Source organism: Populus euphratica, unplaced genomic scaffold, assembly GCF_000495115.2.
Source record: "Populus euphratica unplaced genomic scaffold, PopEup_1.0 scaffold147.1, whole genome shotgun sequence".
Taxonomy (NCBI): Eukaryota; Viridiplantae; Streptophyta; class Magnoliopsida; order Malpighiales; family Salicaceae; genus Populus; species Populus euphratica.
This window is the reverse complement of record NW_011500032.1, coordinates 328,462-345,922: the sequence shown is the minus strand read 5'-3', so window position 1 is coordinate 345,922 and position 17,461 is coordinate 328,462. Positions and strand designations below refer to the sequence as shown.

The 17,461-nt window shown below is 31.3% G+C and overlaps 2 protein-coding genes across 2 annotated transcripts; one reads left to right on the top strand and one right to left on the bottom strand.

The window, feature by feature from the left end:
- Positions 1-3,322: 3,322 nt before the first annotated feature.
- Positions 3,323-4,953, top strand: LOC105142529 (zinc finger protein CONSTANS-LIKE 2-like). Its single transcript, XM_011050209.1, has 2 exons — positions 3,323-3,981; positions 4,384-4,953. The coding sequence occupies exons 1-2, from the start codon at positions 3,469-3,471 to the stop codon at positions 4,441-4,443; spliced, it is 573 nt and encodes a 190-aa protein (XP_011048511.1). The 5' UTR covers positions 3,323-3,468; the 3' UTR covers positions 4,444-4,953.
- A 9,071-nt stretch (positions 4,954-14,024) lies between these two features.
- FH (frataxin-like protein) lies at positions 14,025-15,902 on the bottom strand. Its single transcript, XM_011050210.1, has 5 exons — positions 15,601-15,902; positions 15,403-15,475; positions 15,265-15,312; positions 15,072-15,166; positions 14,025-14,387 (listed from the first exon to the last, which is right to left on the bottom strand). The coding sequence occupies exons 1-5, from the start codon at positions 15,831-15,833 to the stop codon at positions 14,258-14,260; spliced, it is 579 nt and encodes a 192-aa protein (XP_011048512.1). The 5' UTR covers positions 15,834-15,902; the 3' UTR covers positions 14,025-14,257.
- Between the last annotated feature and the right edge of the window lie 1,559 nt (positions 15,903-17,461).

Genomic DNA, 17,461 nt, shown 5'->3' with positions numbered 1-17,461 from the left:
GACTAAGAATCTTCCAAGTCAGAATGTCCTGAAACATACAAAATAAAGGCCACAAGGTTACTGTACAATTAAGAGTAGAAGTAATTTGGCTAATTAACAATAGATTATGTTCAAAGGATGGGACAACTAGAACTTAGTTTAAGGTGAGATTTTGAGTCAGGATGACAATGCCTTCACCAACAATAGGGGAGGTACTTCCATTAGCTGTGGAAATAAAAAAAATATGTAGAAAAATGGAGGGATTATAACTGACCAATGTCTCTAACCATGTGATTTGATGTACCTGTATCAATTATCCAATTATTATCCTTATTAATTACAGAGAATGTATTTTCCTTACCAATACTACTAGAGTGAGCAATATTAGCAGTAGATGGCAGTTTATTACCAGCGGGCAGTTTATAAGCAACAGTAGTTTGAGCTTCAGTCGTGGTCATTATGGCTTTTCCAATGAATTTCTTTCTTGATTTCTTTGAAAAATCCCATCATTCAGGATAACTAATGATCTCATAACACCTCTGTTTTGAGTATCCTGATTAACTACAATGCCCACAAATAAGGCTTGTGTATTTTTCCAGCAGATGAATTATTTTAGTTCTTCATTGTTCCAGAAGCTAGTCTTTGACGAGATTGTTTTGTGAATATGACAGAGTGCGTGAAGTGGTCACTAGTTAGTTGATAGTTCATCATTGTTTGTTTTAGTTGAAACTCCCTCTTTATACAGGTGTATGTACTCTTCAAGTCCAGTTTTGGATCTTTGAGTATTATTTCTTTGCAGACTTCAGAATCAAGGCCACTTAGAAATATATAAACCTGAAGTCGATGCATTGTTGAATGCAACTAGACTATTCCTTCAATCATCTCTCCTTGAGAAGCAGTTCTGTGATCGATTTCTTGGAATAGAGCAACCAGTTAATTATAATAAATTGATACAGATCTACCTTCTTGTTTGATAGAGAAAGATTTCTGATTTAATTCAAACAAATGAGTTTCATCTAAGCCATCATAGAAGGTCTTCTACACAGCCTCTTATATTTTATTGGTTGTGGATAGGCGAATAAATCATTGTATCAGTAACGGACTCATTGAATCAATTAGCCAACTTTTCACTTTTTGACTTTCAATGATCAATGTTACAAACATGGGATCTTTAGGAGATATCCGGTTTTGTTACGAGCACTAATATGCATCTCCATTAGTTGAGACCATAGTAGATAATTGTTTTCATCTAATATGATGTTGGTAGGGAATGCAGAATTGTCTTGGTGAATAATAATAGGTAATGTTTGGTTATTTTGTGTAACGGGAACAAGGGGGTTGAGGTTTGTCATGTGGTAGAGGATTTATGTAAGATTCATATTTGATTAATTAGGCTCTGATACCATGTAGAAAATAATAGTGTCAGCAAGCTAAATTTTTCATTAATATTCTTCTCCTTGTAAGAGAAAATATATAGGCAGTGCTATGAATAGACAATGCTCTAAATAGGTAACTATCCTATTCTAAAGAAGTGAAGTAATTTTGTATAAGATTCGATATGAATCTTATAATTGGTTAGATTCACATATCTATTGCATGTAAAAGATTTGATTTGAATAGACAATAATCAGATAACAAAATAATATTTGATTTAGTTTTTATAATTAATTAGATTACAAAATTGCAACTCATCATATCAATAAATATATAAGACTTGTTTATTGTTGTATCATCTATTTTTATTTTTATTGTATTTTTTTACATAAAATAAAATAAAAACGACACATAACAACTATTAATTGTTTTTTTTTTTTATTTCTACAACTATCATTAATCAATTGGTTAATTAAGCAAAGGATTTAAGATTTAAGATCTATACAATCATTCAAATTATTAGGGCTTATCATACATCTAGGATCCAAAAATTTTTCTATATAAAATAACATTTAAAAAAATAAAAAAAAAAACCTTGAACTTCATCATGTCAGTCTCACTTGTATGTATGTACATGAATCTCATCTAAACCAGATTTAATATTAATAAATTATCAAATTAATCAAATTTAATAACTACACTTACATGCATGTCCATGAATCTCAATCATGATTATATGCATCAATATAAAACTTAAATAATATATATAAAAAAATTAATCAGGTGAAGGAAGACCTAGACTGAAACAACAACTTGGTCTCTATCTAACCCTAGTATGCGCGTAAATTTGTTCTTATCCCCGACAAAGGAAGGTGTGATAACAAGAACTGAAAATAGAAGGCAGAAATCAAACGGGAAAACTAGGGGCCTAAACCACAAGCAAAGCAGTTCCGTACCAGGTGAGATCCACGTGGATGGGTCCCATTAACTTCAGCCAAATCCAACCACATAAGCAAATCGAATCTCAGCTCTGTTACTCGCCACGTGTACGCCACCTCACAATATAATCCCAATAAAAAAAATCTAAAATCTAAATTTCTTTTTCTTTTTTTTAAGAAAATCCGCTGGTTGCTAGCTAAGGCTTGGGACCACAGAAGCTTAGTGTGGGTCCCATTGACCCAACACCTGGCAGTGACGTACACCACCAATTCTTGGGGTCCGTAGATTTGATCAAACAAACCCCTAGGTCTTTATCATTCTTGTTGAGTTTGTTCATTGACAACTTTACCCCTATACACTGCATAACAACTTAAAAATATTTTTTCCCTTTAAAAATATTTTTTAATTAAAAATTTATTAAAATAAAATTTTTATATTAACACATTAAAATTATACAACAATATATAAAAAATTAATTTAATATTTTTTAAATAAAAAATATTTAAAAAAATATCATAATATAAAATTAAACATTCATTGAATTTAATTAATGATCATAGTTTAATTGAGTCAAAATAAAATAATTTATATCATTGATACTTGTTTAATTTAAGTTACAGAACTACTAATTATTCCTTCATACTTTTTATTATTATAGGATATATCTTAATAATACCGGTTATTCTAATAAGATATTTATGTTTAAACTATTATTAGAATAATATTGATTAAGAATTTTAAATTATGATAGAATGCATAATTATTTCAGATATTAATTAGATTTAAAAAAATAAAGTATGGTGCTATTCATAATGATTGTGTCTATAAAAATTAAATATATATATTTTTATTTTTTATTAAAATCTATAAAATTTTATATTTCAATATATAAGCTTGGGCCTTAAATTATTCTTTCCAATTTACATAATAAAAATGATTTGGTATAATTGGACTGAAAAAATTGAAGCGCAAAACGAAAACCCACTATGGTAATTTCCCTAACCAAAGCAAAATTAGCTTAAGACCCTCCATTTCTCTTGCTTCTTCATTCTTACCTTCCCTCACCCACTCCTTCCCTGCCCATAGAAAGAGAATAAAAAAAATCCACAAAAATCAAGAACTCAAAGCTCAAAACTTTGTGATTTTTTAGATCAAACCCAATAAAGAATCCCAAGAATGAAGAAGTGTGAGCTATGCAAGAACCCAGCAAGAACATACTGTGAATCAGACCAAGCAAATCTTTGTTGGAACTGTGATACAAAAGTCCATGGAGCCAACTTTCTTGTTGCTAGACATGCTCGTGCTCTTCTTTGTCAGTCTTGTCAATTGCTAACGCCTTGGAAAGCCTCCGGCGCTCAACTAGGGCACACTGTGTCTGTATGTGAGAGATGTATGTTTTCTAATGAGATTAACAATCGGGAAATTCAAGAACAAGAAGAGAATGGCAGTTCAGATGATATGGAGGAAGATAGTGACAGTGAAAGCGATAGCGATAGCGATACTAATGATGACGACGGTGGTGATGAAGACGGTGGTGATGGTGATAATCAGGTGGTGCCATGGTCACCAACAACACCACCTCCACCGCCATCTGCAAGCCCTTCTTGTTCTTGTACCAGTACTGATGATAATGATGCAGATTTTGTCGAGTCTGTTAATGTTCTTTCCTTCAAAAGACAACGTCTCCAGGTATGCCTTTACCCAAATTTGCAGGAATGAGTTGATCGATATACCAATTGAATTGTCGTTAGTGGGTAGTTTTTTTATTTTCATAGTGTCTATGATGCATTGTTTTTAACTTGATCGGAACGGTGAGCCATTTTCTTAAAGAATTCTTACTTTAACGTCAGGGTTTTTCAGATCAGTATGCGCAAAACTGAAATCTCTTCATAATCATATGATAATAGTTCATCAACTGATATCCGTGTTCGCAGCACTAGTTGCTCCCCGAGCACACGTTTCGAGCTTGAGATTTTCTTTATATATATATATATATATAATAAGCAGCTCATCTACGCAATAAAAGAATAGTTGCATTGTCTAAGTAGGAATTGGAACTAGTATTTTCTTAGTGGTTTTTGATTATTGCAGGATGATCTCAACCGTTCGTATTCTCTACGGATGTACGGAAACACAGCTACGGATGTTTGAAAGAAAAGAGAAAGGAATTGGACCCGACGGTTTAATCCGGGTGGAGAGATGTGGAGGTTGTAAACTGCAGAGTTTGTTAAGAGATTGAGTGGAGGGTTCGAAGCCATTGATGTTGATTTGTTGAGGAATATTAGCCGTACGATTTGAGGAAGATTAGGGATATCCTTACTAGTATTTAGTAGTTTGACCTTTTCTAACAAAGATATTAACAGGAGGTTAGGGCTGTTTAGTTGTGGATCTTTGAGACTTTGATTGACCATATGGTTAAGTAATTGTGTTGTTAAATCTTGATTAATTATCTCAATGATTTCTCCATGTTGAAGCCAAAGCATAATTAACTATATCATGTTGGGGTGAGTGCTGGCTAGCAAGTTCTCGGTGCGAGCCCATTGTTTGGAATGGTGTTAATGGTAGGGACTTAGGGTTTCTTCCATGATTAGAGGAAAAAACTGGGATGTGACATTTATTTATTTATTTATTAATATTATTTGTCTCATTGATATTGGACTATCTACGTTGGAGTCATTTTGATTTTCTTCCTAGTACACCGTATTTTTTTTTTTATTGTATGGGAAATATTTGGGCATCCACAGCCTTGTCTTGAGATTTGAATGCTTGTTGACAGGGTAGGAAGGCAGTTCATTTGCCAACTAGACTAATCTTTAAGGTCTATTTAGGAGTTGTTTAGATAGAAATTAGGTTAGAGGCCGAGCATTCTTTTTCCTTTTTTTTTTCTTTTTAATTTTGTTTAGGTAAATAGTTTTGAGATGTGCAAGTGGCACTAGTAGATTATATACTTCAAAGCAAAACTTTATCTCACGAGACGGGATAGTAAAGATAGAGAAACCATGTCGTTTTACTGTTTTGAAAGCGTATAATTCGTGGATGTAGTTATAATTATATCTTCAAACACGTAAATAAATATATATTATTTTTTTATTTATAAATATTAAAAAATAATATAAATTATATTTTAAAATTTTATCTAGCGTTGTAATTTATTTTTATATAAATTATATTTTAAAATTTTATCTAGCGTTGTAATTTATTTTTTATTTTTTATTTATAAATATTAAAAAATAATATAAATTATATTTTAGCAATGTAATTTATTGAATTAAAATGGTTCTTAATAATAAAATGGTTATGAATTTAAAATTAAATATTTGATAAAAATCTCACTATTTTTATCGGAGGGTTGATAAGATAAAAATTAAATATTTGTGCAAGTTTAGTTTAAAAAATTATCGTATATATTAAAAAATAATATAAATTATATATTAGAATTATTAGGTAAAAATAATTTTTTAATAATAAAATATTAATAAAAGGGTTTCATCCTTTTTATTTTTTATTACTGAAAGTAATTATAGGAAATGGGAAATTCATGATTATTTCAGTGATGAAGCGTAGCATGGTGACTTTCAAGTATCCTTAGAAGGCATATGGAATCATGGAGCCCAACTTATGTTGAGAAAAGGAAAGAAAATTGCAGTAATGTCTGCTGGAGGAGCAGCTTTGAAGGGTATGAAAAGGGAGTTTGAGTGTGGTGCACAGAAGGTATTTTGAAACTTTAAATTGCATCCACTTGATTGAGAGGTGGGTTTTGCTCACTGATCACACGCCAAATGTCAGGTGTCAGATAATCTATGGCCAATGTTGAGTCACTTTAGGGGAGACCAGACCATAAGCCATTCTGGGGACCTCTCTGCCGCCCTGAGCCTGCGTCGTGTCTGTCCTTTTAATTTCCAGTTTTTTTATTTTTTTAAAAGTATTTTTTATTTAAAAATACATATTGAAATATTTTTTATTTATTTTTTAATATTAATATATTAGAAAATATTAACTTAACGTTTTTTCTATATATATATATATATATATATAAACAGAAGCTGCTCCTAAACAGGATCGAAATACAGACAACCTCCTCTGTTTGTGACCTGAAGTCTCTGCCTGTCCTGCTCTGCTCTTTAAGCCTCACAAGTTACAATCCTGTGAAAAGCCCTGCCAACCAAACCACTTGATTTGACATGCCATGTAGTGTTTTTTTAAATTATTTTTTATTTAAAAACAAATTAAAACAGTTTTTTAAATTTTGTTTATATTAGAAAGAAGTAGTGACACATGTTTTTTCCTGTATAGATATATTTTTAAAACGATGCAGTTTGAATTTCAGGCACCACCTCCAGGAGGGAAGTTGATTGGGAGTCCACTTCATATCACCATCGCATCTTGTTCTGTTGACGATCATAGGGCGTCTTGAAATTTAGGTGATTTCTTGAATTCGATTAAAGAGACGTTGAAACCTGAAAATTCGTGGGAATCTTGCTTTTTAAGTACAAATAAAAGTTTATCAGAAAAAAATCAAAGATAAAAAGATTTGAATGTTAGTAGCGAAAAGGAAGGGGGGAAGAAGCCTTATCTCTTTGGGTGGTAGTGGTGGCCATGGTTAATTCTTTATCAGTGATTAGAGTAAATGATGAGGTTTAATTTGTGTGGTTAACCTTTTTTTTCTTATTATTATTTTTATTGGAGGATAAGGGTAGTTATCTTTCTTCATCAATTAAGATTATTATTTTTTTATCATATTATTTTGATGTGGAGATTTAACATGGGACTGTTTTTTATTTAAATTATAATTTTAAAAATATTTAGTTAATTAACACACATCATAATTTTATATAGATAGTATTGAAAACTCTCTTTTGAAATCTTAATTATGATAAAGCTATAATTTATAATTTTTTTAATTTACTTGTTTAAACTATAACAATTAGAATGTATTTGAATCTTTATTTATTTTTATTTTTTAATGATTTGCTTTAAAACAAAGCAATTAAAAGTATAAAAAATAACAATTTGGTAATGATTTTAAAAATCAATTGTTTAACTTCTGAGAATGGGAGATGATTTTAATATATATAAAAAACATGTTTGAAGTTATATTAGTTTTTACTTTAAAAAACATCAACTTTAAAAAGCATTGGGGAATGACGCTTTTCAAGATGAAAAATTGCTCTTTAAAAAAAAACAAAAAAAAAACTAATATTAAATCATAAAAATACCAATCTAGCAATTTTATTTAAAACAGTTACGTCATTTTATTCATAGCACAATATATCATTACATTACTAAACATTTTAATATATGTTTAATCTTATAACACAACATAGCGCAACACTTACAATACAATAATTATAATTACAATTACAATATAACACAACAAAACCAAATAAACTTTTAATAAAATCTTCAAACTACAAATTCCAAATTCAAAAGATAATAATGATAAAAAATTTATTATTTTCCTTTTTTTTTTAAATAACCAAAACAGATTTTAATTATATTGTGGATTAAACTAGTAAATCATGGATTGCCTTATCCGATTAACTTTTATATTGTTAGTAAACTTAACTTAGATCATAATTTAAATTATGAATTTAGTAAATTAAAATAATAATTTTATAATTATTTCAAAAAAATTAAAATAATTTTATTTTAATTTTTTACTGAATTAACTGGATTATGGATTAACCTCCCAATATCTCAAGGGTCAACTCCAATCTAAACCAGATTTTAATAACAATGCTAGCGAGCAACCAATGAGGATTAGACACGCAGTGAACGACCTCCCTAGAGTTCATTCGTTTGGTTTACAAAATGTCAACATTGGTTAGGGAGATATCTATGAGTTTTAAATTGCATTTCTCTCCAAAATATCAGAGAGCAGATGGTCTTCATGGCTCGCCTGCCAAGTTGATGTAAACAGAAGATAGGCAGGCAGCATCTTTACTTCACCTTTTAAATATAAATAAATAAATAAACATATGGTAGTAGTAATAAATACTAAATAGTATAAAGTTTTTGGCCGGCCATCACATCAATCAAGAACATCTTTATGTGTTGGAATTCAACTTTATTTAAAATTTAAAACCATAATAAATTTTTAAAATGATGTGGTCTTGCAAGAAATTGTGGTCGAGGAAAGTCCTCTCACCATAGAACATGCTCCAGCCAGCCAATCAGGAGTCTTAATTACTTTGTTAATTATAAAAAATAATAATAATTGGGATTAACGGTTGCCACGGAAACTTCCCTTGAAATACAACCAAAAAGAATCACTTGAGAGAAAAGAAAAGAAAAACCAAGTGGGGTTTTGTGGTGGAGATTGATTGAGTGTTTTGAGGTGGAGTCGGTGTTTTGTGGTGGTGGTTGGTGGTGGTAACCTCCTGAGAATTTTCTTGACAACCGCGTTGATAGTGTTGTTGGGATGGGGGCTTTGATTGATCCTTCAGTCCCTGTATTTTATGAAAGTAGTCAATTAATTCTTCATCTATTTTATATTTTTTTCTATTTTATTTTTGTTTTTATTTAAAGAAGTAGATACGATGAGGGGAAAAAAGTACTTTTAAAACAAAATACTGTTGAATTAACTATAGTCAATGCTCGTTAAGGGACCATTTAATTATTTTCGATATTATAAAAAAATTAGTTTAATAAAGTTATAATTAACTATTGATCATAGGATTCTCCTGACCGTGATCTCATGAACTTGGATAATGACATATAATTTTATTTTTATTTAAATCTTTGTGTTTTTTTTTATATATAATATAGTAAAATGCAATTTAATTTACGTATCCATCCACCTTGAGTGATAGAGGATGATTTTGACACCACTCCTCAAATTGGCCCTTCAATTTTATTAACTATATAATAAATAAATAAAAATGTCCTTGGCCCCTCCCTTTATTTTGATAATAATAGTTAAGTGCAATTGTGGCTAAGATCCATCCCTCATTGGCTTTTTCTCAGATTAGTGGTTTACATGGCCGAAATCAATAATTCTTGTTTCTTTACATAAACTAGGTTAATTAAAACTTAGTGTAAATGTTTGTTTTCGCCTGACAATTTGTTTCTCAAAGTGCTTATTAAATTAATCTTCACCTTAAAAGATATTACATTAATGTTTTTTTTTGTGTTTTTAAGATAATGTTAATGTATTGATATAAGAAATAAAAACAAATATTATTTTTATATATCTTTAATTAAAAATCACTTTAAAAAAATATATGCATCGTGGTAACAAATGCACCTAAGTGTGGTGGTTTCACACCATTCTTTTTTCACTTTAAGTCTAATAATTATAGCACTTCATTCTACAAGGTTAGATTTAGACTCATATTTGCTTAATTAAAATCACGTATTTGATATTGTGAATTTAAAAAAATTAATTTTTTAAAAAGTTTAAAATTAATATTTTGATTTACTAATATAAAAAAATATTATTTTAATATATTTTTAAACCAAAAATATCTTGAAAAGCAATTCCCACCTAGATAACGTGCGGCCAAAACACTTATCCTGAGAAGAGAGAAGGACAAAGAGGCAAGCAAAGATTCGACGTTGCAACTTCCCAATCCTATCTTCACTTGCTTGTGACAAGCAATTCTACTATCCGTAGCTATCATGTTAAGTTCCATTCCCTCCAAAGATGGGCTAAGCTAATAGTTTCAATAAATTGTGTTTTCAATGCAGCAAAAATCCCAATATGTATGTACATTGGAAGATCATAGCTATTAAACTTGATCTCGGATTAATACAGTGACTTTTAAAATTGAAACGTAAATCCTAACACAAGCTAAGCTTGAGTTTTTAGGGTTGGTAGATTTATCACAGTTGATTCAATTCACTTTCTAATATTTTTTAACAAAATTGCTTTCATCGGTCTATAAACTCAAGCTTGGAGCATTTTGAACCCAAGTCAAATCTGGATGAACCACTGCATGAAAACCACAATGTACCTGCCAGGGGAGAAACAAGAAATCAGTGCCAAGATAACTGAATTTCTAGGGCCATGAATATCCTGATAATGCAAGTGGCTTCAAAAGAAACCAAAGAGAAAAATGCAGATGAGCTTGATAGTGCAAAAGCATATTAGATTAAGATGAGTGTTAAGCTTACAAACATGAACAATCTGCATTAAAAGCCTATCCAAAAAGAAAAGAAATGACACGAACTTTGTTTTCTTTCTTTCTTTCTTTTTTGGTACCAAGAGGGAAGTAGCAAGCAGAAAGGATATATAATGGTGACGACAACTCTTTCAGTCATCCTAATTTTACAGTAGTACTGTGCAACCCTAGATATTCAACTTTCTAAGCAGAACTATAGAGAGATGATGTGAATGTCTCTCCGTCAAAATGCAACGAAGGTGTATTAGTAAGCAATGCCATAATTAGAGGGCACCACAGCTAAATGTGGCTTGCTGCTCAGGTATATCCATGCAAGCCGCTTAAATTTCAAAACCTGTTATATATAGAGGTCGCAAGATATCGGCATTGGCCTGAGGCAAGCAACCAATCCAGAAGGAAAACTTGGGAGTTATGAAGATAATAAGATATCAAATCCCAAAGATTGAAGAACAAAACAAACTGATATGTTTGGAGAAAGGCACAGTTTTGAACAGCAAGGCAGTCGTCATTTACTTCTGCACTACTAGTTTCCTTGCAGAGAAAACCAAACCACCCTCGCCAATTGGCACAATGTTCAAAATGATCCTCAGTTGCATCAAATGTTTATCAACCAACCATTTATAAGCAATTTATCTGATATTTAGGTCTAATCAATGTTCTTTTACCATTCAATTTATCTGGCATTAAGCTCTAATCAAATTTACAAAAACCTACCACGATTTCTCTTGTTTATCAGCATGCAATCAAATTTTCTAAAACCTAGATTCGCATTTGCTCAACCGAAAGTATGTTTATGTAACTTCTACGAAACAAAGAAAGAAATAAGGTAATTATCAATGCAAGTGCCAGAAAGAGTCAATTGAACAAGGCAAAACAATCACATATCATGCCACAAGAAACGCAACATTTGAATCACATTAGCATGGTCAAATAGACAAGATAACAACCAAAACATCAAGCCTAACACAACCATACCTCACTGGAGAAAGCGACCAAAGCTGCCTATTTGTGGTCTGCTTATTCAAAACACAAGTCTCTCCATCCCCCGAGCTTTCGAGTCAAAATCTCATTCGACAAAAATTCCATATACCAGAAACTCGCTGACAACAAATCTCTAATCAAAAGAAACCTTTAACACTAATCAACAAAATAAAACTCTTCCCGTATCAATATCAAACCCATCAATTTGAACACTAGCATCATATTCCAGTCAAAACCAAAAAAGTATTTTTTTTTTAAATGTAATATAGCTAGGCCAGGTAATTCTTGTATTTTTTTTTCTTTTCCAACCACTAGTCACTCTGTTTCAGTTTTACTCGTTATAATCTCATCATGATCATGTAATATATAAACTAAAACAAAGCTTATAGCATGTAAATTCATTATATTTCTACTTGGTTGAAGATTCATAATTCAGCTGACAAAGAACGCTTGAAACATTTATCAACAAGTTTTGCAACTAAAACCCATTTCTTTTCCTTTGTTTTTTAGCAACAAAGATGTTGGCACACATACAAATCTCTTTTCTCAATCTTAGAGACGAGCCTGCATTTCAACAACTATAAACATTCCCCTACTTATTTGCAGTTGTTAAGATGCAATAATATATTTCTAAAAATGAGAAAAGAAATAAGTCTATGAATCCACAACCCTTTCAGGACACAAATAAGAGCGCTTTTCAAAAGATAGGGAAGCAAACGGTTAGATGTAAAACTTGGTGATTGATGTCCCGGCTTATGGTTGAATCATAAACCCATTTGTTTCCATCACTTGAATTATAATTTTCCTAACAAATAAAATTTAAATTTGAAATCCACACGATATGAGCTATCTTTTGATGTATGCATATCTTGCATGGGCTTGATTAGAGGGCAACAAGTCATACTGCAATAAAGTGGCTATTACTGTAGTCATAACAAGAACCCATTTTGAGGTTCATTTCACTAGCCACAGAATGCTGCAATGAATAATTCTTAATTTTTAACAATCTATGTAGGTACTGAAGCCCTTGAGCAATTCTTTCAATAATATGCATATGTGATCATGTTCAGGAGAGAATTTCTGAAATGTTCCAAAGCTAGAAGCTAATGCAAGAATGACGTTGAACTTTCTGTGGTGAACGTAAAGAGGATGGAACTTAAGTTCCTAGTATACAGGTCCATACCCTCCCTGTCAGGGCTTGTTTTCTGCTGAGAATTTGTCAGATAGAGCAGGTGTTCACTTTTATCAATCACCGATCTCGTTATGGAAAAACGACACTGATACTTAGTGGAAAAAATGTAGCAATTTCTAAGAATAAGAATGAATATGCAAGAATCCAATGCTATCTTTACCATAGTCCAGGAAGAGATTAAAATGAAATTTCTCTAAATCACAAGGAGCCATCTAAATACTGCTTAGGCAACTTGGCATGCTTTAGTTGCATTATCAATGGCAGGCCACAGGTCAAGAAAAACAAAAGTTGTGGTTTCTATATCAGACTAGTAGCTGAAAAGGTTCTCTCTGTACCCTGACACTCATTTTCTTCTGCTGTCTATAGACTTAAGACTTTACTTTTCTCTTTCTGTCCAAAACTCACAGCAAGAAATAAGATTTACCTTAGTGTCTGAGCTTTCTCTTGAACAGACAGCAGGTCAATGACCTGATTGTTCATACAGCAATCACTGTAAGTTCTACCATAACAAATGCACATACTCTAAAAAATATTTCCTGAAATTTACCATATTAATCATTGTTTTTACCACTCAAGTTTTGAAGCTCCGATGCAGCATGTTGATGTAATCTGCTCCAGCAGCAGCACCTCCTTAACACCAACTGATGTAAATTAACGAGAGCATCTTTCCGTACAAACCACCCACTGGTGATGAACGTGTTCATGAGCAAATTTCTCATGCGATCCAATTAGGCATCTTGCAGCACTCGTTTCCTAGTATGCTTTTGAATTTGCAGAGAATGTGAGACTTGACAATTTTAACCACCGACCTTCCTCTGCATAACCTTCGTTATTCGCACACTGCAATGATCTTCTAACAGAAGCTCTCGAGTGATCATTTAGTGCAAGAAGGCATGTGACCTTGGGGGCATTGACAAAGGTTCAGTGAAGTCTCATGAAAACACAGCAAGGCCCTCAAAGAGTATAAATACCATCTTGGCCTCTCATTTTTACCAAAACACATCCAAAATGATCACTAGGCCACAATGCTAGTTGCAGTCCTGAGATTTTAATCACAAATCTTGAAATTATACAACTACTGTATACAGAATAAGTGAGATAGCTTCATTTTCATTCTAAACAAAACTAAAATTAAATATATGAACATAATGTTGAATCTCATCTCACAAATCAAGCTAAAAGTAGCTCATTCCAAACTCCAATGCTCCAATAACTATACGGCTCATTCCATTCTATGAATGAATCCCTCCATATAAGTGCATCACATTTCAGAATATGCCTGCTCCATCTGCTGAGTTTCCATGAAATAAGAATCCAAAGTAGTACAGCTTAGTTGCCATGATACGAGAATTCCTATTTGGACCAGCACACGCCATTCAAAAACTACCCATCTTTAGGAATGCATGCCTAAACAGGATAAGAAGTCAAAAAACTTATTGTCTGACAAGAAAGAATTTCTTATTTCTTATTTCGGATGAGAATTATAGGACGAATAAAAATGTTGGAAGGAAACTCTGGTTTACTAGGGTTTTTTTCTCCCTACATTAAACTGAAAAAGGAACAATACAGTAATGATTTAGAAAAGAAATCAAAGCACAAAAACAGTACATATAAATTTCCTGGATAAGAAATTCTGCAATACATCATATAATTCAATTAGCAACGTTTCTTAAGCAAGTTTGATAGGTTCACCAAACAGTTGCCCCATTTCACTTTCCAAGACATTTAACAAATTTGCTTTCGTCCGTCTATACACCCAAGCTTGAGCACTTCGATCCCAATCAAACCTTGATGGACCACTGCAAGAAAACCAGGTCGTAACAGTCAGATCACAAACAAGAAAAACAGGGTGGAAAAAAACACTAAATTTGGCAGCATGAATATCTGATAATGCCATTGACTTAAATAGATAACATAGAAAAAAGTTCAACTGAGACAAGCATTAATGCAAAAACATTCTAGCTCAAGCTAATTGTTTAAAGTACACTACTAAACAAAACTTTCAGCATCAAAAGCTCATCCTTAAAAAAAGAAAGGGACACGAATTTTATACACTTTCTTTGAGTCTGAAAGTGAATCAGCATGAAAAAGGATTACAATGATAGCATGGAGTTCTTTTGTTTTGGTTTTAATAGCACATTACTTGCTTAAAAACCTACTAATATATACAACTTAACAAACAATGTTCTCTTTTTCAACTTAGATCCAGATTCATTGGAACCTCCAACAATTCTTTCGCAAGTCCTAACCAACTTCCTCCAAACTAATTTCACAGTCATTTGACCGCCCACAATTATAGTAACATGTTCAATTTCACTCCAGAAATCAAAAGGAACAAACAAACGAGAGAGCATGAGCACAATAATCCCCTTCAACCAAAGGACATGAATCATTTACACAACATCACATGGTACTTAAAACACAACCCTAAAACATATAAAAATGGACAAACTGAACTAGCTAGCAATAAGAAAATTCCACACCTCACAGGGGAAGATAACCAAAGTTGCCGATTCGGGGTTTGTTTATTCAACACATAAGTCCCTAAATCTCCAAGCTTTAGAGTCAAAACCTCATTCTACCAAAAACAACATAAAAAACTTCATTAACAACAAAACTCAAATCAAAACAGAACCTCAAAACAATAACGACCAAAGAAAAAAAAAAAAAACTCACCCCATAATCGATATCAAAGCCATCAATTTGAACACTATCACCATATTCCTGTCCAAAAACCAAAAACTCATTATTAAAAAAAAAAGAACAAAAGCTTCAAACCCATTAATTTGAAAGCAGGGAATGTTAAAAATTAACCTCAAATTTCTCTTGAAGGTCATGAATAGTTGAATCAGCTAGAGAGTGAAATTCATCCTCCTGTAAAAGCGAACTGTTTCCCACTATAATCAATTAAAAAAACCATAAAAAAACCACCTTTAACCAAACCAAAAAAGACCCAGATAACAAAATCCGACATTAGGTGCCCCTTAACCAGACTTGCAACGAAAAACCTACCGGTAATCAATTGCAGCAGGACCTTCAGTGTCGGTTGAGTTGAGATTTAACAAGGGAGAAGAGTAGAAGGTTCTTGAAAGAGGAGGAGAATGACTGCTTGAATGGTGGTTGATAGTTCTTGAGGATTGTATAAGAAGAGAACGTGACCTGACCAAGAATGAAGAAGGAGAAGTAAAGCAGTGCTTTAGAAGTGTGGAGAGCCTTCTAACAGAAAGTTGCAGCTCTGAAGCCATTGATGTTTTGCTAAAACCTGGTACTTCGGTGGTGCCTGTTGTTGTCTTAGCAAGCCTATGTGCTCGGTTTCTTAAGTTTGGATCAAATTTCATATTGGGCTTGCATCCAGTGGATTTGTGCAAGGGATGGACCGAAAGCATTGAAAATTATATGATTTTCGTATGATTGATTACAAACAATATTTTGTTACTTCTTGAAATAAAAAAAAATGAAGATGATGAAAATTTATTTAGTTAAATAAATAAATATAAATATATAAAATCAATCTATTTTTTTAATATTAAAATTAATTTATATACTTTTAAAATATAATATAAAGTACATGAAAGACAAATCTTCTATGTTGTAATTAGTGATAAAAATTAATCTCAAAATAAATGTTTTTTTAAAGTGAATATTTTTTATGTAACTGATTTAAAAATTTGAAGGAACAAATTTGATCATATAGTTTTCAAATTATTGGAATTATAAATTAACAAATAAATATCATATGATAAAATGAATCTTTTTCCAATTAAGCTGGTTTTGAAGAGGTTGAAATGTCTAAGATTATAACTAAAATAATGTCAAAAATCAAATTTTAATTACATGACTAAGTGGGCTTTCTTCCATGTAAAGATAAGGGAAGATTCATCACTATAGCCTAAGTTTACAACTAATATAGATGACAAAAATTAAAGTTTAATCCACAGCTAAGGCAAAAGCTATTGAAACTTAGTTTATTGGTGTTGTTATTAAGATTGTTTTTTAAAATGTTTTTTAATTGAAAATATATCAAAATAATTTTTAAATTTATTTTTAATATCACCACATTAAAACAATCTAAAAATATTAATTTAAAATAAAAATAAATAAATTTTTCAAAAAACATTTTAAAATAAAAATAAAATGGGCTCTTAAACACAAAGTTGAGTTTAATTAAGACCAATTAATCGCTTTTTGTTTTTAGGATGCTGATTTTTTAATTATATTTATCTTTAGCATATCAAGTTTCGAATCATATTTATTTATATTAGACTAGTTGATTATGTTAAATTAATTTTGATTAACATAAAAAAATTCAAACATAAAAACTTAAATTTGTATTAATCTCTATATATTAAAAGTGCATATTCTAATGTAAAAACAAAATGATTATATATAAACTAAATTGAAAATATTTTTTTAATAAATAAAATAAAATAAATATATAATTCTTAAGAGATTAGATTAGATTATACGGGTGTAATTTTTTTATAAATATATTTATAATTGTAAATTAATCAATAATTTTGGTAAATTCCAAATACTTGTGTACATTTTGTTTCAGTATTAAAGCTTAGGTTAATTAGGAGAGAGAAAATGCAACAGCCTTTCCCTCTCTAACAGTCGAAAAACACAACAGTGTTTTTGACAGCAGTAGATGAGCACAGCAGCAACTCGATTACAGCACTAGCAGCAACAAAACCTCCAAACGCTCCAGCGAAGTAGCAAGTTTCTTTTTCTTTTTTTTTTCCCAGCTCCCAACTCAGCAACAAGCAACAGCAGCAACAAACTTTTTTTTCAGCAGAAGACCAGATACAGTAGCAATGTTCTTCATGTAACAGCAGTTCCAAACCCTTTCAGCAGCTGTTCTAGTCTCTTTTCA